At 42.9% G+C, this 17645-nt stretch overlaps 1 protein-coding gene across 1 annotated transcript; it reads left to right on the top strand.

Annotated features, from left to right (window-relative positions):
* Positions 1-3939: 3939 nt before the first annotated feature.
* Positions 3940-16552, top strand: LOC107376169 (prostaglandin E2 receptor EP1 subtype). Its single transcript, XM_015945121.3, has 3 exons — positions 3940-4686; positions 5734-6581; positions 15831-16552. The coding sequence occupies exons 2-3, from the start codon at positions 5808-5810 to the stop codon at positions 16110-16112; spliced, it is 1056 nt and encodes a 351-aa protein (XP_015800607.3). The 5' UTR covers positions 3940-4686; positions 5734-5807; the 3' UTR covers positions 16113-16552.
* The last annotated feature ends 1093 nt before the right edge of the window (positions 16553-17645 follow it).

Raw genomic sequence — 17645 nt, 5'->3', positions numbered from 1 at the left:
ATATATTTTTAAAATTTTCTAAATGCTTTTTTATATTTTAACTTTTTTTGTTTTTGTGAAGCGCCTCGTGATTTTTATCTTGAGAGGCGCTATAGAAATGATATTTTCTTCTTCTTCTACTGCCCCCTATTAACAGGGAAAGTACACACAAAAAATTGGGTTGATTAAGTATGTGTTTTGGGGTCTTAGTTCATGCTTATTGAGTTTAATTCTGTGTGGTGTACTTTATTTTAAGGAGGGGAGATGTGTTCCCAGAAAATGAATACAAGCAACAAGGAAACTTCTACATACATTGGTAATGATAACATGTTTTTATATTAATGCTCCTCCTACACAAGTGATGTTTTGGCAGATAAACTATAGGAAATGACATAAGTACAGAAAAAATAAATACTTAAATAACAATAAAAACAAGTTGGACATTTTCTCCTTTTTCCTTTTTTCAATGCTCTGCTGAAGTATCGAATTGGGACTTGATATTGGCAGCTACTCAAAAACAAAGTCACTCTGACTCGGATTGTAAGCCAAAAAATATCATTGGAACATCCCTAACTTTAAGTTGTTTGGGCTCAAACATATGGTGACAATAGGCTAGGCCACTGAACAGTACGGTTCACCTGGAATTATAAGTTTTACTCAGAAATTATACATTTAAATAATATGAACTCAGAGTAATTAAAAACTTAATTGTCCTTAAAAACACAATTACAATAAAAAAAGTATACGAAACAGCTCCGATGACTCAGAATTAACAAGCATCAAATTAGAAAAATGTAAGTAATGTGAGCCTGATAATTTGGGTTAAATCTAAATCTGGGTTTATAGTGTACAGTAATGTCATCATATTGTTTAAAGCTTTGCTGCTCCCAATATTTCAGCTTTATTTTAAAAACGTTTTTAATGCATGCAGGTTTTTATGGGGCGACGGTGGCACAGGAGTCAAGTGCTCGCCCCGTAATTGGAAGGTTGCAGGTTCAAGCCCCGCTCAACCTGTCGCTGTCATTGTGTCCTTTGGCAAGACACTTAACCCACGCTGCCTGCTGGTGGTGGTCGGAGGGACCGGTGGCGCCAGTGCTCGGCAGCCTCGCCTCTGTCAGTGCGCCCCAGGGCAGCTGTGGCTACATCGTAGCTCATCCCCACCAGTGTGTGAATGTGTGTGTGAATGAGTGAATAACTGTGTTGTAAAGCGCCTTGGGGGGTTCCAGGACTCTAGAAGGCGCTATATCAAATACAGGCCATTTACAGTTTTTTTATATGCAATTTTGTTCTTTTAACTAGAAAACTGAAGGATAATGGGAAAGTTTCCCAGGACAACAAGCACTATCTGCTCTTATGATGCTGCTCAATTTCCAGAGGAATAAGAGGATGTTACTGGAAGAAGAAGAATTATGTAAGAGTTAAAGCTGCATACTGTCATGATTCTCTAGGAGACTCTGGAGCGAACACACCCGGACACAGGAGAAAGTTTAACAGTTTTATTGAAAGTTCAGCGGGTTCTCAGAATGGTGGAGGAACTCTGGACGGGTTCACAGAGGCGGTTCTGAAGGGGAAACAGAAGGTGAGTCGAGGAGCAAGGAGACTGTTCTGATAATAGAATTGAAGGGGGTGAGCTTACTGGTCTGCGTGGCGAGGAGTGTTTGGAGAGGAGGTGAGGTCCAGTGTGGGAGTGTGGCAGGCTGGGGTTGAGATTTCGCTGGAGGCTCGAGGGTGGACAGGCAGGTGGAGAAGAGGAGGATCCAACAGGGCATGGATGAAAAGGCTGAAGCACCGCAGCCAGGAGGAGCACGGGGTGAAGCAGACACCACGGTTCAGGGAAGACGCTGGGAGATCCTGGGAACTCAGAAAGTCGGGCCGGCTGCGAGACAAAACATTACTCGTGAGAAAATCACTGTGTGGCTTAATCATCTGGCATCTGCTTTCCTCCTCCGGTCAGCTTTAAGTGCTCCACCTTAATTGCCTCTGATCGATGGCACCTGGTGCGGCCTGCCTGTCACACCTGAGGAGAAGAGGTGAGGAACCACACACACACACACACACACACACACACAGAACCTCACACATACTGGATATCCCGGATACTTATATATCGATCTAAGTTCATACATCAACCTGCTTGATCTAAATAATCTTTAACAGTTTTGATATTAAACTTGTCTAAAAGCAAACCTGCGACTGAATGGAGCTAAAATGAGAATGGTGAGTTTTGGATGCATGAATGAAGTTCTCAGATGGTTTCTTTCAGAGAGAATGAAAGGGTGGAACTGATGTTTTGCGGATAACTGAATTATTTTGAGAGAAACAGCATCAAACGCATCCTCGTGTTCTACCTCACCCAAACAGGACCCTCTTGTGGATCTGGAGATCAGGAGGATGGTGATTCATCCAAGATGACACCCGGCTGGTAGAGGAGACGCAAGGGTCCGATCGTCTGGTCCAGAGTTGTCCTGGGTACTCGGCTGTATGAAGCGTTTGGCAGATGAACGTTCTCGTCTTTAACTTAACTTCAGAAATCAATGACTCTGGCAGAGTCTTCGTTAGCTGGTTTACAGTTACGTTTATTCTTTGGCTGTTCTGGTCGGCGAGACTAGAACAGCAGGTGGAGGTTAGGAGACGGCCGTTCCCCTTTCCTCGTGGTGTTGGTTCAGGAACTGGACTCGAATCTGTGATGGTTAGTTTTTACCAAAAGCTCTCAGGACCACTCCCACTCTCTCCGGAAGAAAGCTTGCTCATGCGTCAAAAACATGTGATGCAGTTATTGTTTATCTGGACTCTGTGTTAGCTGAATAGGGTGAACTTGACCTTGTTGCTGAACACATCTTTAATCATTATAATAATTATTATTATTATACCCAAAGCATAATAATCCATGTCATGTAATTAAAATACCTTTATATTGAACCAAGTGGTCATGTTATGATGATTATATTAAACAGTAATAAAATCAATGAGTTTATTAATTATTATCATCGTGACCTGAAGTGTCCTTCTGGACGGAACAGCAGATGATGTTATGATCTTGAGCAGACATCGTGGCTCCTTGGGTTTAATCTGTGGATTCAAACATACTGTTTGACCCAGCTTGACCCAGCTGGGCAAATGTGACCTTTGCCACAAATCAGAGAACCTTCATCACGTTACACCATTTTTTTATATGCAATTTTGTTCTTTTAACTAGAAAACTGAAGGATAATGGGAAAGTTTCCCAGGACAACAAGCACTATCTGCTCTTATGATTCTGCTCAATTTCAAGAGGAATAAGAGGATGTTACTGGAAGAATAATACAGCAACTAGAGAAAATGAAGAAAGCATCTTTCTTTCAATTGTGTTTATGTTTCAGCTTCTGATGGTAGAAAGAGCAGTAAATGACTCCACATCATACCAAAGGTCTGCTTCTACATGATCCCGATCACCAGCTAGATGCCATAAAAGCAGCAGACAGCATTAGCAGTCCTGCTCAGTGTGCATTAGGGCTTAAATGCGTGTTTAAATATTTATCACCTCAGTGTCAGCCTATTTTCAGTAAAGCACCGTATTTACTGTGGTTTTAAATGGTAGCTAATGTAACCCGCATTAGTCTGAGGTCTTGGAGTGAGAACATATTAATTACAGAAATGTAGACAAAAGTGTTGCAAAATAAAAGAACATAATACAAAAGAATAGTCTTTATTGGTCCTACAGTGGGGAAATCCACTTTTTACAGCAGTACCAACACTTAAGACAATAAATGGAAGATAAAAAATAACTAAGTTACATGTATTTACACATAGGTGGTAATCTAGTGTTATAACGTTTGACCGCTAAACACCACAAATAAAAACTAAAAAACTCGGGTTCCAACACTATGCAGCATACAACAAGAGACACACACATACTATGTAAATCTAGTATTGAATACATACTGAATATTGTTTTGGTGTTATTGTGTACCAGGATAATGCCAGTTTAGCTTAGACTGAGGAGTTCTACACTCTTACTGCAGAGGAGCCTGATAACTAAAAGATCTGCCTCCCATCCTAAGTTTAGATATTCTGGGAACCACCAGTAGACCTGCAGTCTGAGAGCGAAGTGCTCGGTTAGGAACGTATGGAACAATCAGGTCACTGATGTATGATGGAGCTTGATTATTAAGAGCTTTATATGTGAGAAGAAGGATCTTAAAATCTATTCTGAATTTAACAGGTAGCCAATGTAGGGAAGCTAAGACAGGAGAGACGTGATCTTTTTCTCAAATTCTGCAAAGCATTAAAGTCTTTAAACCTAATCCCCACATCCCGTAATTATTGGTGAGATGATACCAGCTGGATTTGACACATTAACTTGTCTCTGAGCAGCTTGTTCACTCCAGATTTTCTGCTTAGATCAAATCACTGGTTTTCCAAGACAGACACCCAGAGGCAACATGACCTTGGTGCAGATTTTAAATATGAAAGCTGAGCAGCAGCAGAGGAGCAAAGAACACGACTGTGCAACATAACAGGGAGGCTGCTTGTCTGGAGAGAGGAATGTTGCTGAGGTCTTAAAGCTGCTTGACCAGAAAACACTTTAGCTTGAGTTAGTCTGGAGCGACACGAGGGCAGAAAACACTGGCTTCGTGTATTATGGAAGGCATCGAATAATCTGACATTCAATCAAATTGCCAACATCAAAGGGATCTCTATCATCTCAGTGAATTCCTTGCTTCAACGGTAGGTCAGATACCTTTCCTGTTTAATATTCTGCATACGTGAGTTGTGTTTAAATGTTATTTATGCCATCAATGCATTTTTTTTCATACTCCTCAAATGAAAAATGAAAATTTCTGAAAATTCTACAATTTGATTTCATGCAATGCTCTACCTGTTTATTTTAATCAATATTTACAAAAAGTGAGCTGGAACAAATGTGATAAATAGTTTTTTTATTGCCTTTTCTAAAACGTATTAATACAATTTAAAATGTGTTTTTACATTTATGTTAATAAAGGGAGATAAATATTTCATAGAACAGATTCAAACAGCGTTCCCGCTAAAACGTCCAAATTAGCATTTAGATAAGGAATAAAGACATAAAATAAATCTAGTTGAGGTTATATCGGTGTGTGTCTTTTAAAAATACAAAAAGTGGTTTGATTTGAAGCAATATTCTTGAGAGCAACTCTTTGGAGGTTAATGAATGTAGATCCTTTGTGCCTGGTCGTTTACCTGCATGATTCAGTGTAACATGATTTCATTTACTGGCACGCACGTTGCTGCTGCGGCTGTGTCTCTAAGGAATGTGTGCTTCGTGCTCGGCAGCCGCTGTCGGGACTTGTTCAGAATTTCCTCTTTTCCAAATTAATCTCAGCTAAAAAAACGTGTTTAAAATGAAAGAACGAGTGTGTGAACTGGTCCTTCAGCTGCTCTCTGGAGACTGAACTGGATCACATGCTGGCATGCAGGTAAGGCTTGTTGTGCTTGGGGGTGGGTGGACAGGAAAAGTTTCCTTCGAAAACAGGACGAGTAGTCATGGTTTCAGAGCCCGAGGGGGAGGCAGAAGCTGGTGTGGGTGGGGCTGTTTACACCCTTTTCCTGATGGTCAACATTATGGAGTAAAATGTTTATGTGCTAGTTTTATGTTTCAGCACAAAATCCCAGGATAGGTTTTTGTTTGTGGTTTGGGTGGGAGGGTCTGGCCTGATTAGATTAGAACACAGAGTAATTGTGTGATGCTAATCTGATCCTTTCCCTCCTGTTTCTGTACCATCTTATCTGAAGGAAGCCCATCAGGCCCAGAGCCCCGCTATGATGCTGATGACAGAGTTCTCCAGATCCCTCTAAGAACCCTCAACATGGAACATGACAAGAACTGTTCGAACAATGGCACGGCTCAAAACCCTGTGTCTGCCAGCCTGAACATGACTCTTGGTATCTTCTTCAACATGGTGGCTCTCATCATCCTCGTCAAAGCCTACAACCGCTTCCGCCGGCGGTCCAAGGCTACCTTTTTGCTCTTTGCTAGTTCCCTTGTGGCCACGGATCTTGCTGGACATGTGGTCTCTGGAGCCCTTGTGCTGAGGAGATACACATCAAGCTCAAAAAGCAATGTCACATGGGATCCTGAGAAACCAGATGCCCCCTGTCAGTTTCTGGGGGGATGCTTGGTGTTTTTTGGCCTGTGCCCACTCTTCCTGGGTTGTGCCATGGCTACGGAGCGCTGCCTAGGGATCACCAGACCCTTGCTGCACGCTCGTCTAGTCACCACTACAAGAACCAAAATATCCCTGTCTGTGATCTGGTTCCTGGCTCTCTGCATGGCCCTGTTGCCATTCTTTGATCTGGGGGAGTACACGTACCAGTACCCAAGGACATGGTGCTTCATCAGAGTTGTGAAAAAGGCTGAAGCCACAAATTTAGTCTTTGTGATGCTGTTCTCTGGTCTGGCTTTCAGTTCTCTGGCCCTGGCCTTTGTGTGCAACACCATCAGTGGAATGACTCTGATCAGAGCCAGAATAAAGCAGAAACCCACGTCACAGCGCTTCCTGGCAAGATCTCACGATACAGAAATGGTGGTCCAGCTGGTCGCCATCATGGTCACTTCCAGCATCTGCTGGAGCCCTCTGCTGGTGAGTCTGAGGAGCATTCCGACACCTTTAGGAGGGAAACATTGCAGAATATCAGCAGTGGTCAGCTTTGGAAGAAAATAAAAATCTAAGGAATTTGTTTCTCTTTTGTAAATCTAAAAAAATAATTGTCAACAATTTTTTTAATTAGTGAATAAATCAGAACAACGTCCAGAGATCAACTAATTCTATTTTACCTAAATATTTTTATCGAAATCTGTATTTTATTTTCTGTTTTATATCACTCCTCAGAAGGATCTAAATGTTTTAAACCACTAGTGGATAAAATCTGTTAGACACTGATTCACAGAATGGTTTAAAATGAGCAGCATCGTTTTGCCCTGAGCAGACGGGGGCGTTCTCGTTAGTATCAACCAAATAGGGAATTTTGCATCTGCAACATTAAAACTTAGATATTTTACATCTGACCTTGTTTAAATGGCTTCATGAGTAGCTTCACTTTGAAAAAATTAAATTCACGTCCCCCAGGGTTGATGAGCTGCCCATATTAAAGTATACAACCTGCTGTCTTTAAAGACCAAGTTCATTCGTTTTTCCAACACATCTGCAGTAGTTTCTTCAATAAAAGAATGCCTTGTGAGTCGATCTCTGTGGTAAAAAGTTCTGGTGCTCATGTGTCACAATCTAGAAGTGAACCAGCGGCGTGGGGAACTTCAGACGGCAGAATCTGGAGTCTTTTTTTTCCTGATATGTGGACATCTCTCCTCTGATTGGCTAACAGCAACACGACTCTACCACTGATTCTGTTTGCTCTGCAACGTTGATCTTTTATCTCCACAAATAACACAAACCTGGAGGAGTTCTGCTGTGTGGTGGAGTTGCTAATGCTAACGGTTAGCTTCTACTAACTGAGACGTTCTCTGCTGTTTTCAGGATGCTAAAACAACAACAGCCTTCAAGTGAGTCAAGATGGGTTAGTCCATGTATGCTAACTGACAGTGTGACGTAGATCTGTGTGATGGTCGGCCAATGTAGGAAATAGGGGTAGAACACGTGCTTTTCGAGGGGCGGTATTGTGTGATACCATGCAGGAAAAGTTCCTTTGGACAATCAGTGTTCACCTATGAGGCAGCTCGAGCATGGAATACAAAATAAGAGAATCCGTCACAGGCAGCACATTTACATTAAAATTAAGAACTAGTTGGTTGTCAATCAAATTTACCAGCACTATGTTTATGTTTATGTTTATGTATTTAGCAGACGCTTTTGTCCAAAGCGACTTACAAGTGATAATCGACATGTTGCCCTTGAGGCTAACAACAATAGTAACAACAACAAATTGACATCAGTCATGGAAAGGAGGGAACAAGGAGTGGACAGTAGAGGGGGGGACGGGTGCAGGGAGGGTGCTAGTTAAGAAGATGCTCTCTGAAGAGCAGGGTCTTCAGGAGTTTCTTGAAAATAGAAAAGGAAGCCGCAGTTCTGGTAGTGCTTGGAAGGTCATTCCACATTTGTGGAACGATGCATGAGAAGAGTCTGGATTGTCCTGAGCGTGGTGTAGACACTGCTAGCCGACCATCCTGTGATGGCCGGAGCGGCCGGGCCGAGACGTAAGCCTTTGCAAGAGGATTCAGGTAGATGGGAGCCGTACCGTCTCGGACTTTGTATGCTAGTGTTAGCAGTTTGAATTTGATGTGTGCTGCTAGCGGTAGGCAGTGGAGCTCAATGAACAGAGGGGTGACGTGTGCTCTTTTTGGCTGATTGAAGACCAGACGCGCCGCTGCGTTCTGGACCATTTGAAGAGGTCTCCCAGTACAGCCTGGAAGACCAGTTAGAAGGGCGTTGCAGTAATGGAGGCGGGAGATGACAGTAGATTTCACCAGGAGCTGGGTGGCATGTTGTGTTAGGTATGGTCTGATCTTTCGTATGTTATACAGCGCAAAGCAGCATGAACGAGCAACAGAGGCAACATGATCTTTAAAGGCCAGGTGTTCATCAATCACAACACCCAGATTTCGAACTGCCTTTGAAGGAGCCAGAGATAGGAAGTCATTCTGGATTGAGATATTGTGCTGAATGGATGGTTTTGGTGGGATGACAAGTAGTTCAGTTTTAGACAGGTTGAGTTGGAGATGGTGGGATTTCATCCATTTTGAGATGTCAGAGAGACAGTTTGATATTCGTGCTGAGACAGTGTGGTCGTCCGGTGGAAATGACAGATAGAGCTGGGTGTCGTCTGCATAGCAGTGGTAGGAGAAGCCATGTGATCGAATGATCTCACCCAGTGAGGTGGTGTATATGGCAAAGAGAAGAGGTCCCAGTACAGAGCCCTGGGGGACTCCTGTGGCAAGGTGGTGCACGGTAGAGGACTGTCCAAGCCAAGATATGCTGAATGATCGTCCTGTGAGGTAAGATTTAAACCAGGCGTGTGCTTTCTCTGTGATGCCCATGGTAGAGAGTGTGGACAAAAGGAAGCCATGGTTGACAGTGTCACATGCAGCCGATAAGTCGAGCAGGATAAGCGCTGAGGATTTGCCTGTCGCTCTAGCTTCTTTTAAGGATTCAGTCACTGCTAACAGAGCAGTTTCAGTGGAGTGGCCCTTTTTGAACCCAGACTGGTAAGGGTCAAGCAGACAGTTTTGTGAGAGGTATTCTGTGATCTGCTTGAAAGCCACCCTTTCAATGATTTTGGACAGAAAAGGGAGGAGAGAGATAGGTCGGTAGTTCTCCACATTTGGAGGAAGAGATGTTTTTTTAGCAGCGGTTTAACCTGAGCATGCTTGAGAGAGGTGGGAAATGTACCGGATGTCAGTGAAGCGTTGATCACATGTGTGACTGCTGCGGCTACTGTAGGAGCAATAGCTTGGAGCAGCTTAGTCGGAATGGGGTCGAGTGGACATGTAGAAGGGCGGCTGCACGTGAGAAGCTTGGACACACAGTTCTCAGTGAGGGGGAAAAAGAGGAAAATGAAGCAGTAGGGCCTGAGATGGTTGGGCTAGAAGGAGTTTGTGGTAGCGAATGTTCAGGAGTGGCCAGTTGAGTAAACTGTTTTCTTATAGCTGCCACTTTGTCAGTGAAAAATGAGTCAAAGGTGTCAGCTGATAGATTATTGGTAGGAGGTGGAGATGGAGGGGTGAGCAGAGTTTTGAAAGTTGAAAATAGTTTCTGAGAGTCAGTAGAGCTGAGAATTTTGTCAGTGTAGAAAGCTTTCTTTGCATCAGTGATGCTGGCAGAGAGAGGAGAAGTGGTTGGGTGCCAGATTGCGGAGGTAGCGGCGGAATGAGACCATTGGGGAGGAAGCAGTGGACCTCCCTTGTAGAGTCGTGCTGAAATGGATGAAGTAATGATCGGAAAGATGCAGCGGTGTGACAGAGATTGTGTCTACGGCACAGTTTCTGGAGAAAATGAGGTCAAGTGCTTTTCCAGCTTTGTGAGTTGGAGGGCTTTGTACTAGTTTTAGATCAAATGAAGACATTAGTGACAGGAAGCCTGATGAGCTGGGATTGTCCAGGTGAATATTCATGTCTCCAAGGACCATTGTGGGACAGTCGTGCTCAGGAATGGAGGAGAGCAGGGTGTCGAGTTCATCAAGAAATTCTCTGAGTTGACCTGGTTGACGATATATGACAACCAAAAAGAATTTTTTCGGTACAGTCACCTGGATGGCATGGTATTCAAAGGAGTTGTATTTAGTGATTGGTAGCAACTGACTGTGTATCCATTTATTGGAAATTAACATGCCCGTTCCACCACCTCGGCCAGATGCACGAGAAGTGTGGGAGAAAGTGTGGTTAACTGACAGAGCAGATGGGGTAGCATTGTCACATGGTTTGATCCAGGTCTCAGTGAGAGCCAGTGCATTGAGTGACAGGTGGTTAGCATATGCAGTAATGATGTCAGCTTTGTTTACAGCTGATTGGCAGTTCCACAGTCCCATAGACAGGTGGGTGTCTTCAGGGGAAGTTGGTTTCAGCGAGCTGAGGTTTTGAAGGTTGCGAAAGCGGTTTGCTGTGTGTGACCTTCGTCTGAAGCCAGTGATCACAGGTATAGGATAATGGCACATTTTGCTAGGTGTTGATGGAGCAGCGTCTGGGTTGAGTTTGTTTGCTCTGAGTACCTGCTCTGTAGACACGCGCAGGTAGACACGTATGTCTTTACCCCGGAGTGTCTTCACACCGGAGGGGGTGAGACTCAAGGGCTGACGCTTCAGTTATGCCACCAAACTTATGCTGTGCTACTAATTGGAAACAGGTGTTCATGCAGCAGCTGATTGCAATGGTTGAGACCTAGATCACCTGATGAGTGCTTTCAGGGAGGGCAGAAACAGCTCGTTTACAGCCTCTTATTGCACTTATTGTTTTCAACTGGCCCAAACCGGAGCTACTAGACAACAGGATAACCCACAGATGAGTTTCCTTCTCTTTTCCCAATGGAAGATAGTGCAAAGCAAAAGTTTAAGAAGACAAAAACAGGCACTAACAGACACTCAAGGCCCTTCGGTGCAGATTCAAGTCTGTTTGAAGCACTAGTATTAAGAACCATGTTAGAGTAGATATAATTGAGTTCATGTGTGGGGGTGTTACTTTGTGTGATGCCGTTTTACTTGTGTTGCTCTTAAAAATGTTTAAATGTTGCTTTTTACTTGTTATGTACCTTCAGGCAGGGGAAATTAGCCTTACATTAACACTGTAAAATGTTAATTAATGCACACTGTCCTTTTAAATAAAATAAAAGTTATTAATTCATTCGTTCAGAAGACTGTTTTCATGTTCAGCCTGCATGAGGAACTCAGAGTGGCCGACCGTATTAGAAAACTAACAAGTAAAAATTCTGTCTCAGTGAACTTGGTCTTCAAACAGCTAAAATTTTCTAAGTGACCCAGAAGTGTTTGAGACTTTATTCTATAAACATCTTGTTAGGCATGAACACTTTTTCTAAACGATTGCTTTTCAACAAGCTATTCCAGAGCTTTTATTCAGAAACCTCAAATGGATGAAGAATCAGTTGAAGTAATCTATCTTAACTGTAAACTTTTTTGGGTTGTGCTACAGAATTAAAAATATCAACATAATCCAGGTACAGTGCTCAGCATGAATGAGTACACCCCCTTTAATCAGCGGCTCCATGAACAAAAGAGCAGTTTGCAGAATGTTCACCAGGCCGCTGTTACTGAACGGGTGTTTAACTCCATGACATGAAATTAAGGTTATTAACATAATTTAGAGCACAAAATATCCAGTTTTATTAAAACTGGTTGAAGCAAAAAACGAATCCACGGCACAATTAAACTACTACATCTAGTCTTTTGTATGACCTCCGTGATTTTCAAGGACAGCACCAAGTCTTCTAGTCATATTAGCCTGACCTGCCAGACTCGACCTCTGTCTGCACAGAGAAAGAGTCTGGTAACTCACAGGCAGAGAGGCACATGGGGGGCGGGACTAGCCAGCTGAAAAATAACCAATCAGAAAAAAGGCGGGAATGCCGACTCTACAACACTGTAGTTTTACAGCTTCAGTCTAAAATGGCGTCTGGCGACGGCGCAAACATGTTTCTGTAGAAGAAAGACTTTTAGCGGTTCTACTTGTTGTGGTTTTAAAGACGTGTCCAAGTCATTTAGAACAGAGGAAAGAGCCACAGCGAACTTATTCGAATAGGAGAGTTCCCAGACCCAATACTTCTTTTTCTTTCCCGTTCTTCAAGAAGAACCTCTTATAGAGCCTGGGGTTAGGGTTAGGGTTAGGGTTAGGGTCCAGCCTGGATGCTGGACGGAGAGGGATGCTCTACTTGCTGCTTCAGAATTCCCCACAGGTGTTGGACTGGGTTCAGATCAGGAGGCAGACTTGGACTTTCAACCACCTTCACCCTGGTCTTCATCAGAGAGGCACCAGCAGCTTTAGATGTGTGTTCTGGATCATTGTCGTGTTGGAAAAGTGCACGACAACCATGTGCACGGAGTGATGGCAGCCTCTTCTCCTAACCCTAACCCTAACCCTAACCCTCCCCAACACCAGCAGCACTCATGCAGACCCACATGAGGATACTGCCACCACCATGTTTCACTGCAGGCACCATGCATTTCTCTTTGAAATCCCCACCTTTACGACGCCGTACACATTTGAAACCATTAGTTCCAAAAACAGAGATCTTTGTCTCATCACTCCAGATTCTAGAGTCCCAGAAGTCTTCATCCCTTCCAGCATGGCAAATCCTAGGTGTGCTTTTTTGTGCCTGGGCTTTAGGAGAGGCTTCCTTCTTGGACGATACCCATGCATGCCATTCCTCTGCAGTGTGATGTCACTAGAAATGGTCCCTCCAGTTTGGCTTTCTACTGCTTTAGCTAACTGCAGTGAACTTGCATGGCGGTTCCTTCAGCCCTTTTCATCAGAAGATGCTCCTGTTAAGATGTTAGCTCGCGTGGATGACGCGGACATCTCTGTAAGATGGTTGCACTTCCATCTTTCTTAAATGTTTGGATCACCTTTGCTGCAGTATTTTGACTGATATGTAAAGCTTTGCTGATCTTCTCGTAACCCTCACCTTTTTTGTGTAAAGAAACAATTTCCTTTCTCAGATTTTGACAATTCTCTTCCATGTAGAATGCGTGTTCATTTGAATTTTGTAGTCTTAAGTGTGGCTTTTCTCCCAAGACTATAATTGGGCTGTACTCATTTTTGCAACATGGGCTTGAATGGATTTGATAAAAAAATATTTTGTGTGTGGAAAATTAACAAATCTTGTTTGCAGTCAATGGCCCACATTTGTTTGTGGGAGTGTTTTATAGTATGGTAGCCCATAAAAAAAGTTGATTCTGAAGGGAAACTAAAGGCTTTCTGACAAATGTAGTGGGGTGCACTCATTCATGCTGAGCACTAGTGATGCACCGATATGAAATTTTTGGGCCAATACTGATATCCAATATTAAGATCACTGTTATGGCCGATAACCAATAAACTGACATTAATGCTTATAAAATCAGCAATTTTGTATAAAATGAAAATTATTAAAGCCAAATTTTAAATCTAGCCAAAGCATTTGTGGTTGGAAGTAAATGCAAAAATGTATTCAAGTTCTCTGGTTCAGGTCAATTAAGTTCCGACAGTTTTCAATCACGAGAACATTTCATCCCCTTGTTTTCTTGTTTATAACCCATTTTGCCACACTTGATTCCCTTTAAATTTTCTAAAAGCTCAACTTTGATGATGTCCTCTTAACTTTGTTTATGTCAGGATGGAGTTAAAATATATAAAAAGTTGCTGAGCAAATTAGCTGTGATATGATGAATAATTTACTCATTTCGGAGATGCCATTCTGGTTTTGAGGGCTGATACCATTTCCTGATTCTTGTATATCTCCAACCTGGTGTCCCAGAGCAAAGGGAACCCCAAGGTGCTGTTTAACACCATCAGCAGCATCGTGTCTCCTGCCTCTCCTACAGCCTCCGTCCACTCTGTTACAGACTGTGAGAACTTTCTGTCTTTCTTTGTGGACAAAGTCAATAAGGTCAGATCTAGCATCTCTCCTTCAGCCTTATCGCCGCCTCTCCCGACTCCAACCAGGCCCGTCATCCTAGATAGCTTTGCTCCTGTTTCTTTGCCTGAGTTAACCAAACTAGTTAACTCTATGAAGACCTCTGCATGCCCCCTCCACATCTTACCCTCATCTTTGTTTAAAAGTGCTTTTCTGTCCATCGGTCCCAGCGTGCTCTCTATAATTAATGCTTCTCTGGTTTCTGGTCAGGTCCCTGCTTACTTTAAGAACGCTGTAATCCACCCGCTTCTTACAAAACTGAGTCTGGACCCCTCTCTCCATAGCAGCTTCAGACCCATCTCTAAACTTCCGTTCATCTCCAAGATCTTGGAAAAGGTTGTGGCTAAACAACTCACAGCTGCTCTTGATGAACATAACATCTATGATAGCTTCCAGTCAGGTTTTTGTAGAGCTCATTCTACTGAAACAGCTCTTCTTAGGGTCTCTAATGAACTTCTGACCCGTAGTGATGCAGGGGACTGTTCTGTTCTGGTCCTGCTGGACCTGACTGCAGCCTTTGACACTGTTGACCATCACCTGCTACTGGAGAGGCTGAGAGACTGGGTAGGCCTATCAGGATCTGCTCTGGAGTGGTTCTCCTCTTATCTCTCTGAGATCTCCTTTTCTGTGGCCGTCTCCAAGTTTAGGTCCTCCACCACCTCTCTTACCCATGGTGTCCCACAAGGTTCTGTGCTGGGGCCTCTACTCTTCCTCCTCTATCTGCTTCCTCTTCAGCACATCCTGAGCTCCTTCAAAGGAATCTCCTACCATCTTTATGCAGATGACATCCAACTGTACATCTCCTTTAAGCCCCATGAGATGTCTAAGCTGCAGCTGTTACACACCTGCTTAGACTCTATCAAAACCTGGATGGTGGGAGCTTTCTTCAGCTGAATGAAGATAAGACTGAGATCCTCATCTGTGCCCCAGACAAGCTGGTTCCCAAAGTCAGAGACTCTCTTGGTCAGCTTGCTTCCCACACCAAACCTTCCGTCAGGAATCTTGGTGTGACCTTTGACCCAGCTCTCACCCTGGATTCTCATGTCAGTTCTCTTGTTCGCTCTTCCTTCTTCCATCTCAGGAACGTTGCTAAGCTGAGTCCCATTCTGTCCCGCTCTGAACTTGAGACTGATTACAGATTACAGTGGAGACGACGCATGATGAGAAACCATTCATGTAAAGGCTGATGAGCATGTGAGGGTTTTTAGGGTTAGACAACACTAGGGTTGGGGCAGATCTGAGGTCATGGGGAAGCTGATTCCATATGTGAGCAGCATAGTAACTAAATGCATCTCCATATATTTACTTTTATCTTTATCTTTTTTTATTTTTACTTTTGTTCTTGTGAAGCACCTCCTGATTTTTATCTTGATAGGTGCTATATAAAAATTGTTTTCCTTCTTTCTTTTCTTACAGTGTTGACCTGCTGATATCTACGTATTTTGTCCAATTCCAGTATATTTAAAATAATTGTAATTAATAGGCACATTTAAAAAACTTCAGATGTTCCTGAAATTTACAATTCTGGAATGGCTAGCAAAAATTCGCACCTAGCAAAGGTGAATTCCCAGTCTGGATAACTTGTAGATTTTTTTTTTATTGTCGGCAAATGGGCATTCAATGATAAAATAAAAATATGTCTTATTTCTAAGATTTAGATTAGGCTAGGCAGATTCAGATGACCAGCTGATTTTTTGGCACAAGTGTGTTTTATCATTTGTAAAGGAGATGAGACAAGCTATCGTTGTTATTTGATTTCAGGTTTTTGGACTGATGTCAGCCGCACACTCCTACTCTGAAGATCAAAAAAATCCAGACATCACCTGCATGTACAGCAAGCTCATGATGACTGGCGTCAGAATGGCAACCTGGAACCAGATCCTGGACCCGTGGGTCTATATCCTTCTACGACGTGCAGTCCTCAGAAAAATATACCGCATCACCAAAAAGCAGGTCAGCTTTAGAGGTAGCACCTTCAGATCTGTCCGCTTGGACATTGGATCCTTCCCTAAGTCAGAGCAGAACTCTGTCAAAAAGATTTAAAGGAGGAAGAACTGTGACACAGCACTTTAAAATTACAAGGGACATTATTTTATTGCCAGTGAGATGACCTGAAGCAGGAAAAGTGTAAAAATAAAAAGCTTGAGCCTCCTGATGGAGGTAAAGGAAGTGAGAACACTGACATGTTTGATGTTGTTGCGTTGGCCCAACAGGGAACCAGCTCCCGCTCAGTGAGAATGCCTACTAGCTTATATGAGAGTGCAATATCTGTGTCTCCTCTTTGAGAGAGTGCTTGGAAGTCTGTAAAGTTTTTAGAAGGCCATTGAATTCTGCACTCAAATGAGACAAACGCTGTCCTTGATTTTGTTTAAGACAGCTGACCGTGATAAACAACTGATGTCCTGTTGTTATTTGTGAGAAAATGGGTCAGTCTCAGGCTGATCACTAAGAGTCTGTTCATGACAATAAAAGTGGTTTTTGAAGATGTTTTCAAACATAGTAAAATTGGTACTTCCCATCTGTAATATTTCCACATTTATGATGATTGTTCAAGTAGCTCTGACTTCTTCAGTTTTTTCCAACAGTGAAGCAACATCTCCAGCCAGGTTGCATGTTTAGGAACCAGAGGCTGATGGACTCAGTCCAGGGGTGGACTGGGACCTAAAATCGGCCCTGGAATTTTTACGGAGCCTTGGCCCTCACAGCGGGGGGTTGCACATGGGGTGTTTATGTGGGCCCAAGCTGTGCCAGATAGGCCAGTCTGTTCTGTTTTGAATAACTAGTTACAGCCAAACTAATTTTAGTACATTTTTGTTGTCAATGCCTGTTCATTCTAGATAAATGGCACTGCCTTTTTATGCAGATTGCCAAAGATTTAGCTAAATCAGTGTTTTCACTAAAGCAGCTCGATTAGCTGCTAACACCAAGGAAACTGCTAATGTTTTCATTTTGTTTGTTTTGCCTGTGAAGCCTCTTCCATCAGTGTATTTTTTTCAATGATTCCATTGAATGGATGAAAAGCAACGTCTGACTTTCACTGGTTAAATTTCATAGAATTTTTAGTCACTACTACTTTTGTTAGATTCAAATTATTTATGTGACCATTGCAGGTTTTTCTTTCATTGATAAAAAGGTACCAAAAATGTCTTCTTCTTCTTCTTCTTCTTCTTCTTCTTCTTCTTCTTCTTCACTGAGGATGTACTCCATGTTGTCCAACAACAAAATCAAGTGTGACACTGCATCACAGAAAATACTCTGGAGAGTTAAATTGTCAGCTGACCAAAGACAAATTAAGCCTCAGCCAGACGGGCTCCCATTCTAGAGGAGAATGTGATAAGTGGAGATGAGATTCTGGAGTGGTTGTTCTCATATCTGTCTGAATGTTCCTTCTCTGTGGCCATCTCCAAGTTTCAAGCCTCCCCCACTTCCCTCACCCATGGTGTCCCACCAGAGCCTGTACTGGGGCCTCCACTTTTCCTCCTTTATCTACTCCCTCTCTTGCACATGCTGAGCTCTTTTAAAGGATTCTCATACCACCTTTATGCAGATGACAAAGTACACATTCTGGACAGAGAA

The sequence above is a fragment of the Nothobranchius furzeri genome, chromosome 12 (assembly GCF_043380555.1).
Source record: "Nothobranchius furzeri strain GRZ-AD chromosome 12, NfurGRZ-RIMD1, whole genome shotgun sequence".
Taxonomy (NCBI): domain Eukaryota; kingdom Metazoa; phylum Chordata; class Actinopteri; order Cyprinodontiformes; family Nothobranchiidae; genus Nothobranchius; species Nothobranchius furzeri.
The sequence above is the reverse complement of the archived record's forward strand: the minus strand, read 5'-3'. Positions and strand labels throughout refer to the sequence as shown.

Excerpts from the sequence above, each read along its gene's own strand:
- LOC107376169 (XM_015945121.3), top strand. The coding sequence starts at position 5,808 with ATGGAACATGACAAGAACTGTTCGAACAATGGCACGGCTCAAAACCCT. Across the intron at positions 6,582-15,830 it reads TCTGCTGGAGCCCTCTGCTG|GTTTTTGGACTGATGTCAGC; the intron begins GTGAGTCTGAGG and ends ATTTGATTTCAG.